This window comes from Choloepus didactylus, chromosome 4 (genome assembly GCF_015220235.1).
Source record: "Choloepus didactylus isolate mChoDid1 chromosome 4, mChoDid1.pri, whole genome shotgun sequence".
NCBI lineage: Eukaryota > Metazoa > Chordata > Mammalia > Pilosa > Megalonychidae > Choloepus > Choloepus didactylus.
In genome coordinates, this window is record NC_051310.1 from 2,672,248 (window position 1) to 2,687,448 (window position 15,201).

The window sequence follows — 15,201 nt, forward strand, 5'->3', positions numbered from 1 at the left end:
TGGTGACAAGCATAAGAAGAGATGCTGAACCCCCTAAAGATAAGGGGAATCCAAATTTAGACATCAATTAGATATTTTTTTCACACGTAAGACTGATGACATTTTACAAACAACTGATATTACAGTTTTGGAGAGAGCATTTGCACACTCTCTCATACAATATAGATGTAAGGGTAAATTTGCACAGTTTTAGAGATCAGTTTGGCAATTTCTGTCAAAACTTGACGTGTGCATAACCCCATGATTTGGGAATTCATCTTCTAAGAATTTCTCTTCGGGGAAAGACCTGCACAAGAGCACAGGCATCTATATACAGGGATATTCACACCAGAGGATCTGAAATAGCAAAACTGGAGACATTAGGCATCCATCCGAGGAGGAAGAGCTATGCAAATGGTGGAGTCATCATATTGAGGGGTGTTGTGTGGTTATGAAAAAGAATAAACTAGATCTGCATGTGCAAGCAAGGAATATTGTCCGTGACTTATTAGTGAACAGAGGGATCAATCTGCATAGTTTGGCCTGTTTTGCAAATTTATGTGTGTGTGTTTATGTGTTCAGCAAAATAATTGAAAGAGTAGATGGCAGAGCTCGTGAAAGTGGTTGTGTGATGGGGAGGGAGAGGAGGAAGAAACTTTATCTTTTTATTTTATACCTGTCTTTGCTTCAATTAAAAAATGAGCGTACATTACTTAGACAATGAAAAACAAAGATAATTAGTGCTTGCAACAAAGTGCTGATGTAATTTTAAGTTACTTTTTTTTAGAAAGAAAGATACTAAGATGACTTCAAACTGGGAATTGGACTGAACACGACTCAGTCTTAAAGGAAACTAGAAAAGGCATTAATTCTGTTAATTAGCTCATCAGTGGATTCCATCCAGGCACAGGCTTCTTGACGTGCTGCTCAGGGCTTCCATCGTCTGTCTAACAAATTTCAACTCTGGGGCCCTGCTCCTGTCTGGCCGCCTAAGGCAAGTCCCCGCCGAAGCTCAAACAGCCCCCGGCCCACTCCCTTCCTCTGCACTCTCCTCATCCAGGAGAGCCCAGCCCCTCCGCGCTCAGACCCCTGACCCCGGGACCCTGGGAAGGGAATCATTGCAGCCCGGCTTGCGGACCTCACCTCCACCCCTCGCTGACCGGCACGCCTTCCTGCTGAGCCCCTCTCTCCCCTACCCCGTTCCCTTCTCTAAGCCGACCTCGCCGCGTTCCCCGCCCTCCCCGGCCTCGCTCCGGCCGCCTCGCCCTCGGCGCCTGCAGCTCTCAGCGGGGGCCGCCCCACCCGCCCAGCCCGCGGCGCCGGGAGCTGTCCGGGGTGCTGACCGCAGCGCGCCCGCCCTCCGGCCGCTGCGCACGCGTCTCCCGGCGGGGCGCGGCTCCGGGACCCGCCGGCGCGTCACTGCGCAGTCTCCCGCGGCCCCGGCCCGGCCTGCGCCCCGCGCCCCGCGCCCCGGCCCCGCTGCCCGGCCCCCCGCCCCCGGCCCCCGGCCCCCGGCCCGGCCATGGCGGTCAGCAACTTCCTCCTGGCGCAGTGCGCCTGCTACTGCCTGGCCTTCCTGCTCAGCTGCGCGGTGGTGGTGCCGCTGTCCGAGAACGGCCACGACTTCCGCGGCCGCTGCCTGCTCTTCGCCGAGGGCATGTGGCTGAGCGCCAACCTGACGGTGCCCGAGCGCCAGCGCTTCGCGGTGCAGGAGTGGGGCCCGCCGGCCGCCTGCCGCTTCAGCCTGCTCGCCGGCCTGCTCTCGCTGCTGCTCGCCGCCGCGCACGCCTGGCGCGCGCTCTTCCTCCTGTGCAAGGGACACGAGGAGTAAGTGGGGCCCCCGGCCGCGCTCCCCGGGCACGGCGCCCCCAGGCCCCCTCCGCAGGCTGGGCGCGAATCCCCGGCCTCCCGGCCTCCCCAAGCCCGCCGCTGGCAGCCCTCGGCCCTTACCAGGCGCACCGGCCTTTGTCCCCGCCGCCCGCGGCGCGCATGGCCTCCCGCTGCCCGGCGGCAGAGGTTGCACTGTCATCACAGCAGGCCGGGCCGCCCTCGCCGCCGTCTCTGACCCGGCACAGGCTGGGGTACGAGCTCGCCCCAGGATGGGGGAAGGTCCAGGCTTGCTGGGGAGACCTCCCCCAGCCCCTCATCCGGGGAAGGGGCGGCGGAGGGAAGCCTGGGGGGAGGCCTCGCGGAGCCGCCTCTGCGCAGACCTTGGCTGGGGGCTGCCAGCCAGGGACGGTGTCGGGAACATGGCAGCAGCGTGCCAGGGCCCTGCTGCCGGTTTCCAAGGCCTCCCTCTTCCTCGTCACCTTGTCTGGCCTGGGGCGTCCTGGGAAGGTGTGGGATGTGGTTTCCTGGGGGGTGGGGTCGAGTCCTCAGCCAGAGGGACCCCATGAGCCCACCCACTCCACCTGTGGGGTTCTTTAGGCCCAGCCATTGGGCCAAACACCTGCAGAGGTGTGTGTGTGTGTGTGTGTGTGCGTGTGTGTGTGTGTGGAGGGGGGCACAAGTGCCTCAGGCCTGCCTCCTCCCCTCCCGCAGAAATCCAAGCCCCCCCCCCCACTCTGCCCAGCCCACCCCCGTTCATCATTTGTTGCCAGTGTTTAGTGGCTTTTCTGGGAGGTGGGTGACGAAGAGAGGGGCATGGAGGGTGTGAGCGCAGGCAGGTGGTGGGGCAGGCCTTCTGCAGCTGGGGTGCAGCCCCCAAGCTTGGCCTTGGCCTGGAAGGAGGGCCCAGATTGGGGACAAGGAGGGCTGGAGGAGCAGAGGAGAGGGAAGGCCGGGGCTGAGCCGGCGTGGGTTGTGGAATCTGCTGAGGGGGTGGAAATCCCAGCACCCCCAGGTTCTGGACGTGGGGTCTGCAGAAGATCAGACGTCAGCCTGGGGGGCCTCCAGCCCTGGGTGTGCGTCTCAGCACAGCCCACGGTGAACCCAGGTGGGCTTGGGGCCCGGCCTGCCCCCCCTGCAGGTCTCCTCCCCTTGCCCTTGGCCCACTCACTGGATGGTGTCCCGAGGTGGCATTTGAGATGCTGTCTGCACCCACACTGCCAAATCTGGTGGGACCCCAGCTGGTGGCCCCGTGCAGGTCGGGTCGGGAGAGGCAGCTCTGAATAAGAGAAGGTCAGAGGGAGGAGGTGGGGATGGCAGCAGGAGGGTCCGGGAGCTGGGGGTGGGGGGAGAGGCCATGTGGGGACAAGGTTTAGTCATTGGTTTACGCCCCTCATCCTGTCCTCCTGGGAGCCCCAGAGGAGAGGGGGCCCCAGGCCTTCACGGTCCGGGTGGGAGGACACAAAGGCTCCCGGAAGGTTGGGGCTGCCTCAGGGTGGTGTGAGATTTCCGAGGTCCCCCTCCAGCAGTGGAGGGACAGGGGACGGGAGCTGTGACCCCAGAGCCTGCAGAAAGGGGTCCAGGATTTGTGCAAACTGGGCGGCAGTCCTTGGAAACTCCAGAACAGCAGCTTCTGCTGTTGCCCACGGACCTGGTGAAATCGCCACTGTTGTCCCACCATGAGTAGGGAAGGTGGGACCTGGGCGCTTTGCCCGTCTGAGTCCCCCAGGGCTGCCGGAACAAATGACCGCAAACTGGGGTGAAATTATGGTCTCACGGTTCTGGGGACCGGAAGTCTGGGCTGCACAGCCCCTCTGCAGCCTGTAGGGGAGAGTCCTGCCTGGCCAGCTCCCAGCTTCCTGGTGGTGGCCAGCAGCCCGTGGCCATCCGTGGCCATCCGTGGCTGTCTGTGGCTGGCACCTGCAGCCCTCCTGTCTCTGCCTCTGACTCCCGTGGCCTCCCCGTGTCTCCTTTGCTTATATGGACACTGGTCATGTTGGACTAAGGGCCCAACCTATCCAGTGTGGCCATATCCTCACTGACCCCATCTGCAGCCGCCCTCTCTCCAAACAGGGCTCTGGGCTGAGGATGTCGGCCTGCCTCTCTGGGGTCACGGTTCTGCCCAGAGCTGGCCCTCACCCACAGCTCAGGCAGGGTCAGTGGGCTCTGCTGCATGTCCCCGGCCCACAGTCGGATTTAGGAGCCTGTCCTGGCTTAGTGGGTTTGTGGTCGGCAGGCCTCTGCCTGGGGGGTGCCCTGGCCTTGGCACCACCCGAGGACAGACCCAGGCGGCTGTGGATGAGGCCTGGCTGGGGGAGCACCCGGGTCTTCTGCCCCTTTGCTCCCACTCAGGGGGCTCCCTGGTTTTACTGCCAGTGGCCTCTGTCCAAGGCTGGGTCTGGGGCCCTGCGTGGCCACAGGGATTACTGGCTGGGGTCACGTGCCCATGCGTCTGGCCGCTCTGCCCCCTGGCCTGCTGCAAGATCCAGTGGCTGGTCAGCGAGCGGTAAGGACGTCTGTCGGCAGCATCGGGCCTCGTCTTGGTCCTGCAGGCCCAGTTGAGGCTCTCAGGCCCTGCCCAGGCCCCAGCTGTGCATCCAAGGGCCCCGGCCGGAGGAGCCTGAGGCGGAGGACGCCTGGTCCCGCACTGTGTCCTCAGCTGAGAGGGGGCCTGGGGTGCAGGTCCCAGGTGTTCGCTGAGTGAGGGGCTCAGTCTTGAGGGGGCTGCTGGCTGCTCCACATGCCCTCGGGCCGGGAGGCCACACTTGCTGCCCCTGTGGGCTCTGGAGCCCGGAAGGGTGGGTCTGCAGCATCTTCCCCTAGGAGAGTCAGCACAGTGGTGGGCCGGGCCACGCAGACCGGGTGAGCAGGTGCTTGGCAGGTGGAGGGGACTCAGGCAGGTAGAGAGCCCATGGCAGGTGGAGGGCACACAGGTAGGGAGAGGGGACATGGGCAGGTAGAGGGGACATGGCAGGTAGAAGGGACATGGGCAGGTAGAGGGGACACAAGCAGGTGGAGAGCACACAGGTAGGTAGAGGGGACATGGCAGGTAGAAGGGACATGGCAGGTAGAGAGCCCACAGACAGGCGGAGGGGACACAGGTAAGCCGAGTGGCTGTGATGGGCCTTTAGAGCATGCACAGGTGAAGGGCTCTGGCCCAGCCACCCCGTTGGCCCTCTGCCTTGGGTGTGCACACGCTCGTTCCCTAAGAGCTGAGTCTGCCTTTGGAGACCACCCGGTGCCCACCCGGGACCCTCTCCCTGCCCTTCTGTTGGGTCTGCCCTGAGCCTGTGGCCAGACGCCGTGTCCGAGGGGCAGCTCCCTCCTGACAGGCCTGGTGGGGGCCCTGGCTGCCTGGGCCAGGACGCGAGGGGTTAAAGTGCCCGGGGGGGCAGCGTGTGCGGAGGGGCTGTCAGCCCGGCTGCCCTCCCGTGTTGGGCGAGTGGACCAGTTGCTGGGCCTGTGGTTCCCGGGGGCGCCATGTTCTCAGCTGGACAGTGGGCGGCCCGCTATCCTGGGGCCAGCTTGGGCAGGTGGGGCGTGGGGTAGGGGTGGGCATGCAGGTGGGGTGTGGGGTAGGGGGTGGATGGTGCAGGGCAAGGGTGGGGGTGGGGGCGGATGCACGGGGCAGGGGCAGGGGTGGGGTAGGGGGTGGACACTCAGGCCGGGTGGGGAGTGGGGTAGGGGGTGGTTGCACGGGTCGGGGTGGGGGTAGAGGGTGGACATGCGGGCCAGGCTGCGTGTGCTCTTGGCACTGCCTCAGAGGCAGAGTGGGCTGTGATGTGTGTTCTTTAGGGTGCAGGCCCCCAAGCTCTGATTCAGACCCCGCGGGGCTGGATAGACTCTGGACTTCCGAGTTGTGTCCTGCTGGGCCCCGGCAGGCGCACACGGCTCAGTCAAGTGGGGAGGGGTCCGGGAGGGTTGTTTGACAAGGAGGGATTCCCAGGGGCTGGCGGGCGTGGGGTCCCTGCTGGCGGCAGCCCTGCGGGTGGGGTCGTCATCTCTTTGCTGGTGGAGGGTCCTGCCTCAATGTTGGTGGCTGCTGACGGGTCAGGGTGGCGGCTGCTGAAGGTTGAGGTGACTGTGGCCATTTCTTAAAACAAGACAAAAATGAAGTTTGTCTCATGGATTGACTCTTCCTTTCACGAAAGATTTCTCTGTAGCATGTGATGCTGTTCGACAGCATTTCACCCACAGAACTCCTTCCGAAGTTGGAGTCACTCTCCCAAACCCTCCTGCTGCTGCCTTCTCAACCAAGTTGAAGGAATATTCTAAAGCCTTTGTTGTCATTTCAGCAACGTTCACAGCATCTTCACCAGGAGTAGATTCCATCTCAAGAAATCATTTTCTTTGTTCATTCATAAGAAGCAACTCCTCATCTGTTAAAGTTTTATCCCTAGATCACAGCAGTTCAGCCGCATCTTCAAGCTCCACGTCTCATTCTAGTTCTCTTGCTATTTCCCCACATCTGACGTCACTTCCTCCACGGAATCTTGAACCCCTCACGGTCATCCATGACGGTTGGAGTCCACTTCTTCCAAACTCCTGTGAATGTTGATATTTTGATCTCCTTCCATGAATCATGAATGTTCTTCATGGCATCTGGAATGGTTGATCCTGTCCAGAAAGCTTTCAGTTTGCTTTGCCCAGATCCATCAGAGGAGTCACTGTCTATGGAGCTGTAGCCTTATGACATACATTCCTTCAATAATAAGGCTTGGAAGTTGGAATGACTCCTTGATCCATGGGCTGCAGAATGGATGTTGTGTTGGCGGGAAACGTTAATCCCATTTTACATCCCCATCAGAGCTCTTGGGCGACCAGGTGCATTGTCACTGAGCAGTCGTAGTTTGAAAGAATCTTTTATTCTGTGCAGTAGGTGTCAACAGTGGGCTTCCAATACTCAGTAACCCGTATCGGAAACAGATGTGCCGTCATCCAGGCTTCGTTGTTCCATTTACAGGTCACAGGCAGAGGAGATTCAGCATAGTTCTTAAGACTTAGGATTTTTGGAATGGAAGTGAGCATTGGCTTCAGCTTAAAGTCACCAGCTGCATTAGCTCCTAACAAAAGAGTCAGCCTCTCGTTTGAAGCTTCAAAGCCAGGCATGGGCTTCTCTCTAGCTATGGACGTCCTAGATGGCATCTTCTTCCAAAGAAGGCTGTTTCGTCTACGTTGAAAATCTGTTGTGTAGTGTAGCTGCCTTCACCAGTGATCTCAGCTAGAGCATCTGGATACCCTGCGGCAGTGTCTACATCAGCACTTGCTGCTTCGTCTTGCACTTGTATGTTGCAGAGGCCTCTTCTTTCCCTAAATCTCACGAACCAACCTCTGGTAGCTTCCAAGTTGGCTTCTGCAGCTCCCTCACCTTGCTCAGTGTAGAGATGAAGAGAGTTGGGGCCTCGCTCTGGAGTAGGTTTTGGCTTATAGGAACGTGTGGCTGTTTGATCTTCTATCCCGACCAGTAAAACTTTCTCCATATCAGCAATAGGGCTGTTTTGCTTTCTTGTCACTCGTGTGCTCACTGGAATAGTGTTTTAATTTCCTTCAATAGTTTTTTCTTTGCGTTCAGAGCTTGGCGAACCGTTTGGCACAAGAAGCCTAGCTTTTGGCCTGTCTTGTTTTGCCACATGCGTTCCTCACTGCACTTAATCAATTTTAACTTTTGATTTAAAGTGAGAGACATGTGGCTCTTCCTTTCACTTGAACACTCAGAGGCCATTGTAGGGTTATTACCTGGCCTGATTCCAGTACTGCCGTGTCCCAGGGACTAGGGAGGCCCGAGGGGAGGGGGAGGGACGGGGATGGCTTGTCAGTGGAGCAGGCAGAACACACATGACATTTATCGATTAAGTTCACCGTCTTTTATGGGCACTGTTCATGGTGCCCCCAAACGGTTGCAATAGGAACATCAGAGATCCCAGATCACAGATCACCGCAACAGATACAGTAAGGATGAAAAAATTTGAAATATTGCAACAATTCCCAAAATGTGACAGGGACACGACATGAGCATGTGCTGTTGGAAAAATGGTGCCAATAGACGTGCTCTGTGCTGAGCGAGATGAGGAAACTGCAGAAGCCGACTTTGAAGGGTTGCTGCAAACCTTCAATTTTAGAAAATGAGGTTCCTGTGTACCCAATAAAGTTAAGTGTGATAAATCAAGGTAAGTCTGTATTTTAGTTTTGAGAGATTTTTGGATTTTGGAATTGTGGACAGGGGATTGCAGGTGAAGACCTTGGGGATGGCCTTAGTGGTGTCCATGCGGGTGATGAACTTGGCGGTGACCACCTGGCTAAGGACCTTAGTGATCATCTTGGTGATCATGTGGATAATGACCTTGGTGATGACCTTGGTGATGACCTTGGTGGTGACCCTGCAGGTGACGACCTTGGTGATTACCTTGGTGGTGACCCTGCAGGTGACGACCTTAGTGATGACCTTGGTGGTGACACTGCACGTCATGACCTTGGTGATGATCTTGGTGGTTACTGTGCAGGTGACGACCTTGGTGATGACCTTGGTGGTGACTGGGCAGGTGATGACAACCTTGGTGGTGACTGTGCAGGTTATGACCTTGGTGATGACCTTGGTGGTGACCATGCAGGTGATGACCTTGGTGATGACCTTGGTGGTGACCCTGCAGGTGATGACCTTGGTGATGATCTTGTTGGTGACCCTGCAGGTCATGACCTTGGTGACGACCTTGGCGGTGACCCTGCAGGTGACAACCTTGGTGATGACCTTGGCGATGACCTTGGTGGTGACCCTGCAGGTCATGACCTCGGTGACGACCTTGGCGGTGACCCTGCAGGTGACAACCTTGGTGATGACCTTGGCAGTGACCCTGCAGGTGACGACCTTGGTGATGACCTTGGTGGTGACCCTGCAGGTCCTGACCTTGGTGACCACCTTGGCGGTGACCCTGCAGGTGACGGCATTGGTGATGACCTTGGCGGTGACCCTACAGGTGACGACCTTGGTGAATGACCTTGGTGACAAACTTGGCGGTGACCCTGCAGGTGACAACCTTGGTGATGACCTTGGTGGTGACCCTGCAGGTCATGACCTTGGTGATGACTTTGGCGGTGACCCTGCAGGCAACGACCTTGACGCTGAGGCCTGCGTTTTAGAGGCTGCACGTGTGCTGGTTACGAGGCTTTGGAAGCGGAGCGGCCATGGGCTCAAGCCTTGGCTCTGCGTCCTCTGCGCGATGGTGATAGAATCAGTTTCGGTGCCCAGGGTCTTTGGGAGGCTGAGGTGAGGCACCGAGCAGGCAGCGGGTGCCCAGGCCTGTCCGGGGGAAGTTCCGAGGAGGGGGCAGCAGGGGTAGACAGAGGAGGGGGAGCAGCCCTCTTGGCCCCACCCAGCCTGACCCGCGAGCTGGACCCCAGTGGAGAGCTGAGGACGAGCCCAGCGTCTGAGGGCCACTGCCGGCGCCTGGCCCCGGGTGCTGGCTGGGACCCTGGGGGGCTCTCCGTCAGCGCCCCCTCTTCTCCCGTCCCGCAGCTCCTTCTTCTCCGCCTTCCTGAACCTGCTGGCGAGCGCCTTCGTGGTCTTCCTGGTGTTCATCGCCAGCTCGCTCGTGAGCGTGGGCTTCTCCATGTGGTGCGACGCTGTCACCGAGACGAGCACCGGGCCGCACAGGTGCGCCAGCCCTGCCCTCCCCGCCGCCCCTCGCAGGTGTGCCGCAGCCGGGCCCCCGCCCCCTCGCAGGTGTGCCGCAGCCGGGGCCCCGCCCCCTCGCAGGTGTTCTGTAGCTGGGGCCCCCAGGTGTGCTACAGCTGGGGTTCTGCCTGGGGAGACCTGGCTCTCTTCAGGAACCCACCCCCTTACCCCCCAGTCCGGGCCTGGCCATCTCCTGCCCCAGACCCGCCCCTCAGTGCCATCTGCCCCGTCCTCCCAGGCCGGTGGCCAGCGGCTTCGCACAGTCGAGGAGGCCCCACGAGCCCCACAGGCTGGGTATGGGAGTGGCTGAGTGTCGAGGTCCCTGGAGACCCAGCGGGTGGGGGGCTCAGCTGTCCTGCGGTGCCTCATGTCACTGGGAGGGGAGGGTCCCGGGCAGGTGGGACTCCAGATCGGGAAGGGGGTCGGTTGTGGCCGTGCGGCCGAAGGCACTGGAAGTCACACCCTTTGCTGTCCGCAGAGGCCCGGGGAGGGGCTTTGTCCCTGGAGGGAGTGGGGGAGGAGGTGATGGTGAAGGACGGGTGCAGAAGAAGCTTCTGGAGGCAGGGGGGTCGGGGGCAGTGTCTCAGGTGGAGTGGCTGCCCGTTCCTCCCGTGGGGCTGCCTGGCACCCTTTGGGGCCCCGCCTGGCACCCCCAGGCCAAGAACTGGACAGGCAGGAACCCTGGGGTCACCTCTTCCGGAGGCTCCAGGTACTTCCTTTCAGCAAAACCAGACACGGGCCCACAGTGCCTAGGACCGATGGTGCAGAGCTGCCCTGCTCGGGGACGGTCGGCTCCCCACTGCTACCCCCGAGCCTCCCCCTGGCGTGGGTGTCTCCCTGCCTCGCCATCTGAGGGGTGTCCACAGCAGGCTCCTCCCCACCCTGGGCCCTCCTGGCCACCTGCTTCCTTTCCTTTAGGAGCCCCCCGGGGTGTGGCCAGGTCCTGGGGTCCTGTCTTGTCCTCTCCAGATGTGCACCCCACATCTCCTGACCCCCAGGAGCAGCCACCCCAGCCCCCACCCCATCCTCAGCTGCCTCCAGCCTGCAGGCATCACCTCCCGTCAATCTGTCCTGACCTGCATTCACTCTTGGGCAGGTGTGACCCCCCATGGCCCTGAGCCCAGTCTTGGGGTTCCCGTCCTCTGAGCCAGGCCCCCCAGCCTGCCACAGACAGGGAGAGTGTGACCCCCCGAGGACTTGGCGGCTCTCCTGCTTGCTCCATGTGAGCTCAGCCTGTCACCCGGCCTGATGAGACGGCCCATGAGGAGGGGCCTTGGGGGGCCCGGGGGCCGCTTTAGGGGCCTGTGAGCAGGGTCGCTGGTGGGCGGCTGGGGCAGGGGCCACTGCTCCCGGCTGGGTCTCAGAGTTGAGTGTCTGAGAGCCCCTGGCTACAGCAGTGCTGGGGGGCGTGGGGGCCATGACAGGGGCCAGGTTCCTGCAGGAGACGAGGGGCTGGGCGTGGCAGGGTGGGGTCGCAGTCTGCAGGCCCCTCCCCCCGCTGCGCTCCCCCGACAAGGGTCAGCACCCTCCAGGGCTCCCAGGGTCCCCCTCCTGGGCACAGCCCCCTCACCACCTGCGGGCAATGCCCGCGTCTGAGGCTGCCGGGCTGTGCTGCTCCCCGACGGGCTGCACTGCAGCTTCCGGGGCTCAGCGGCCCCATGTCACCTCCTGCCCTGACGTCCTGCCGTTCTAGCTGCGAGGAGCTGCAGGACACTGACCTGGAGCTGGGCGTGGACAACTCGGCCTTCTACGATCAGTTTGCTATTGCCCAGGTAGGTGGGGGCCCGGGGAAGGCGTCTGCTTGTGCAGGTGCAAGCATTTGGGCACTCGCTGACAGCACGTGGGTGGGAGGGAGGCTGTCAGGGCTGCCCGGGTGAGGGGTGTGGGCAGACAGATGCGGGGGTGCAGACCAGCTCCTGGAGCCCACAGGCCCCAGGCCCGGAGGAGGGGACCCCAGACGCTTAAGGTGGTGCCAGGGAGAGGGGAAGCAGGCTGGGTGGAGGCTGTGCCAGGGAGCAGTCAGGGCAGGCTCCCTGGAGGAGGGGAGTTTGTAGGCGGAATGTGGGGAGGGGGCCAGAGTGGGCAGAAGTGTGACAGCCCCTGGGGCTGGGGCGGTTTGGGTGGAAGGGCATGCTGAGGGATGTGGGGAGGGGCCGTGCAGACGAACCTGGGCGCCGGGTCCTGGGCTGCACACCAGGCAGGGAGTTTGGGTTCAGGTCTTGGCACAAACTGGGTCCGTTTTGGATAAACACAGGAGGATACATGCTGCCTCCTCGCCGGGAGAAGCTGATGCAGGGGTCTGAGGAGGGGAGTGAGGGGCCTGGGGCCAGCGAGTTTGGAAGCCCCCTGGGCACTGTGGGTGGGAGGCCCTCTGCCCCAGTCTGCACCCCTACAAGCTCTGGAATCATGGCCCCCATCAGGACACGTGGCAGGAGAGGTCTGGGTGCAGCCCTGGGGCCCGTTTGCTGAAGCGCGGGCAGGTGAGGGGGCCCTGGCCCGTCCCTGGAGAGGGGGTCTGTGCCTGGGGGCTTGGGACAGCTCTCAGCAGGGCCCGCCCGTGTCATGGCCCATGTCACGAGCTCAGGCTGGCCTTGGGGGCCCACGATGACCCATGGCCTTGTCCGAGCGGCACCCCTGCGTGGCGTGAGCCCTCTGGGGTGGGCACTGGCCGGCGGCTTCAGCTGGGCTGGTCGGGGGCTCTTTGCTGGGCTGAGCTGCAACTGCCCCAGACACCTTCACGCCAGTTTAGCGGGCTACGCGTGGGCCTCAGTTGCTGCAGTTAGATTGAGGGCGCTGTGAGCGGAGCCTGACGGCGCGCGCGCTCGAATGAGAACCAGTTTAGTACTTTCCCGGCCTGGTTCTGATTCAATTGCTTCTCCTTCACCTGTTTGCAAACAACAGCTAAAGGTCAGTTTATTCCAGCGACGGAGGAGGCTTCGTTATTTACAACCCTCCTTAGAGCTGAGCCAGCCTGCGCCCATGGTTCCTCGCACAAGGGGACCCCCGGCCCAGTCTGGGGGGTGCAACTGGGGGTCGGAGATGCCGAGAGCTTTTGCAGAAGCCGGGGTGTATGGGGAGGGCCGGCAGGAGCCGGGAGGTGACCCTGGGTGGCAGGGGCAGAGTTTCTCAGCACAGGGCCCCAAAGTGTGGGGGGATGGGGGGGGTCCTTGCACCCTGGGGGGTGGGGCCGGGGGGTGGGGGATGTGGACGGAGCAGGGGCTGCTGGGAGCAGGGGCTCCACCCTCCCCCCTCTGACCCCCACACGTCTACCCTCCGACCCGTGCGCTCTCCCCCGTCTGTCCCACGCTCTCCCCGCTCTGACCGCCCTCTCCTCCCATCCAGTTTGGCCTCTGGGCCTCGTGGCTGGCCTGGCTCGCCCTCACCAGCCTGGCCTTCCTCAAGGTCTACCACAACTCCCGCCAGGAGGACCTGCTGGCCAGCCTCGTCCACGAGAAGGAGCTGCTGCTGGCCAGGCCCTCGCCCCGCGCCTCCCTCCAGGAGGAGAAGAACGCCGTCATCTAGGGGGCCATGGGGGGGGGCAGCCAAGGCCGGCGGGAGCCCGGACCCCAGACCCCCCACCGCCGGGGCACTTGGCCTCCCGTAGCTGCCGAGCTGCTCTGCATGTCCCCCCAGCGCTCCCTGTTGTACCGGGCAGCCCCTCTCATCCGAGCGCCCCTCCCACCCGTGGGCAGGACGGCCGGGCGAGCCTGGGGGGCAGCCAGCCTCAGTGGTCCTCGCCCCGGCTGGCAGGGGCTGCCCTGTGTCTGGGCCTCGTCTGACGCCGCCTCTGAGTCAGCGGCTCGGCTGTGAAGCAGCTTTGCTGCCGGTCAGTACGCGCATGATGCTGTGACCGCAGCCGGAGCCCCCGCCACCCCACTGCCCGCAGCGGCCAGGGCTCCCTGTGGTCCCTGCTCCTGACAGGTGTGTGGGACACAATCCCTGTGGGAACCTGCTGTCTGGGAGCAGAGGGGCCCTGCAGGTGGGACGACCCCGCTCTGTGTTCCTAGCCTGACCTCTGAGCCCCAGCCTTCAGGGTCATCCCGAGCCCCCTTAGGCCCTGCTCCAGGCACCAGGAGAGCCCTTTCCAGGGCACCAGACAGAAGTGCAGGTTCGTGGCTCCACCCTGGAGCTGGGGTGGCCCTGGTTCCCCGTTCCCTGCCATGGGGACTCGCTGTGAGGACTCAGGCCAGGCAAGGGTGGGGAGACCTGCTGGGGGGCACACACGGGGGATGGGGCCAGGCCACTGTGAGCATGTGTGTGCACGGGAATGTATGTGAGTGCATGTGAGCGTGTGCATGGAAATGACTGTGTGCGAGTGTGTTCTAGTTTGCTAATGCTGCCGGGACGCGAAATACCAGACGGATTGGCTTTTATAAAGGGGGTTTATTCGGTTACACAGTTACAGTCTTAAGGCCATAAAGTGTCCAAGGTGACACATCAGCAATCGGGTACCTTCACTGGAGGATGGCCGATGGTGTCCGGAAAACCTCTGTTAGCTGGGAAGGCACGTGGCTGGCGTCTGCTCCAAAGTTCTGGTTTCAAAATGGCTTTCTCCCAGGACGTTCCTCTCTAGGCTTCAACTTCTCTCCAAAATGTGACTCTCAGTTGCTCTTGGGGTGTTTTTCCTCTGTTAGCTTCTCCAGAGCAAAAGTCTGTTTTCAAAGCCCATCTCCAAACTGTCTCTCATCTGCAGCTCCACTCTCAGCTCCTGTGCATCCTTCAAAATGTCCCTCTTGGCTGTAGCAAGCTCGCTCCTTCTGTCTGAGCTTATATAGTGCCCCAGTGAACCAATCAAGGCCCACGCTGAATGGGCGGGGCCACACCTCCATGGAAATTATCCAATCAGAGTTATCACCTACAGTTGGGTGGGGCACATCTCCATGGAAACACTCAAGCAAAGACTTACAATCTAATCAACACTAATACATCTGCCCACACAAGATTGCATCAAATATAATGGCGTTTTGGGGGACATAATACATCCAAACCAGCAGACAGTGCATGTCTATGCACAGGAATGTCTGTGTGAGTGCATGTGAGTGTGCACGGGAATGCTTGTGTGTGCAAATGCATGTGTGTGCATGTGAATAGTCATGAATGACCATGTGTGTGTGAGCACAAGGTGTGTGCATAGAAGCATGTGCATGAGTGTGCAGATGTGCACAGGATGTGTTTGCATGTGCCAGTGCTTACACGTGTGTGTGGCTCTGTGTGTGTGTGTGCATGGCTGGGGAGGTGTGGGAGGCCCTGAGCGCCTCTGCCTCCCCTTTGCTCCTGCCCATGCCACACTTCACAGAGGCGGCACCGAGGCCTGCAGGGGGACGGGGGGCTGCCTGTGAGCCCCGGACCCCCAGTGAGGAGGCCCTGAGCTGGCTGCCCCTGCACCCCCAGGGCTGGCTGCCCCTGTACCCCCAGACCTTCCCAGCCATGCTTCGTCCCCCTGCCCTTGCTCCACCCCACGGGCTCCCGGGCCGGCCCTCGTGCTGCAAAGGGGGCTCCCTGCAGCCGCCCAGGCCCTTGGAGCTCTCCACGCCGTGGCTCTCCCCCATCCACCTGGGCCTTGTTTGTGTTTCCAAGGGGGCAGCCTGGAGTTGGCAGAGGCCACCCCGTCCCGGGCGTGGGGCGGAGCAGCTGGGTCCCGGGGAGAGGTGGGGGCTGGGCCAGCCGGGGCATCCCCGCATCTCGGGGGGCTGTGGCCCTGCGGCCCGGCAGTTTGTGGCTGAGCA

At 61.5% G+C, this 15,201-nt stretch overlaps 1 protein-coding gene across 1 annotated transcript; it reads left to right on the forward strand.

Annotated features, from left to right (window-relative positions):
- The first annotated feature begins 1,455 nt into the window (after window positions 1-1,455).
- Window positions 1,456-13,916, forward strand: TMEM179 (transmembrane protein 179). Its single transcript, XM_037835234.1, has 4 exons — window positions 1,456-1,806; window positions 9,317-9,454; window positions 11,169-11,247; window positions 12,818-13,916. The coding sequence occupies exons 1-4, from the start codon at window positions 1,502-1,504 to the stop codon at window positions 12,995-12,997; spliced, it is 702 nt and encodes a 233-aa protein (XP_037691162.1). The 5' UTR covers window positions 1,456-1,501; the 3' UTR covers window positions 12,998-13,916.
- The last annotated feature ends 1,285 nt before the right edge of the window (window positions 13,917-15,201 follow it).

What these genes read in the sequence shown, in the direction of transcription:
- TMEM179 (XM_037835234.1), top strand. Translation starts at nt 1,502, where the DNA reads ATGGCGGTCAGCAACTTCCTCCTGGCGCAGTGCGCCTGCTACTGCCTG. An exon ending in CTGTGCAAGGGACACGAGGA is followed by an intron (nt 1,807 to 9,316) that starts GTAAGTGGGGCC and finishes CCCGTCCCGCAG; the next exon opens with CTCCTTCTTCTCCGCCTTCC. An exon ending in ATCAGTTTGCTATTGCCCAG is followed by an intron (nt 11,248 to 12,817) that starts GTAGGTGGGGGC and finishes CCTCCCATCCAG; the next exon opens with TTTGGCCTCTGGGCCTCGTG.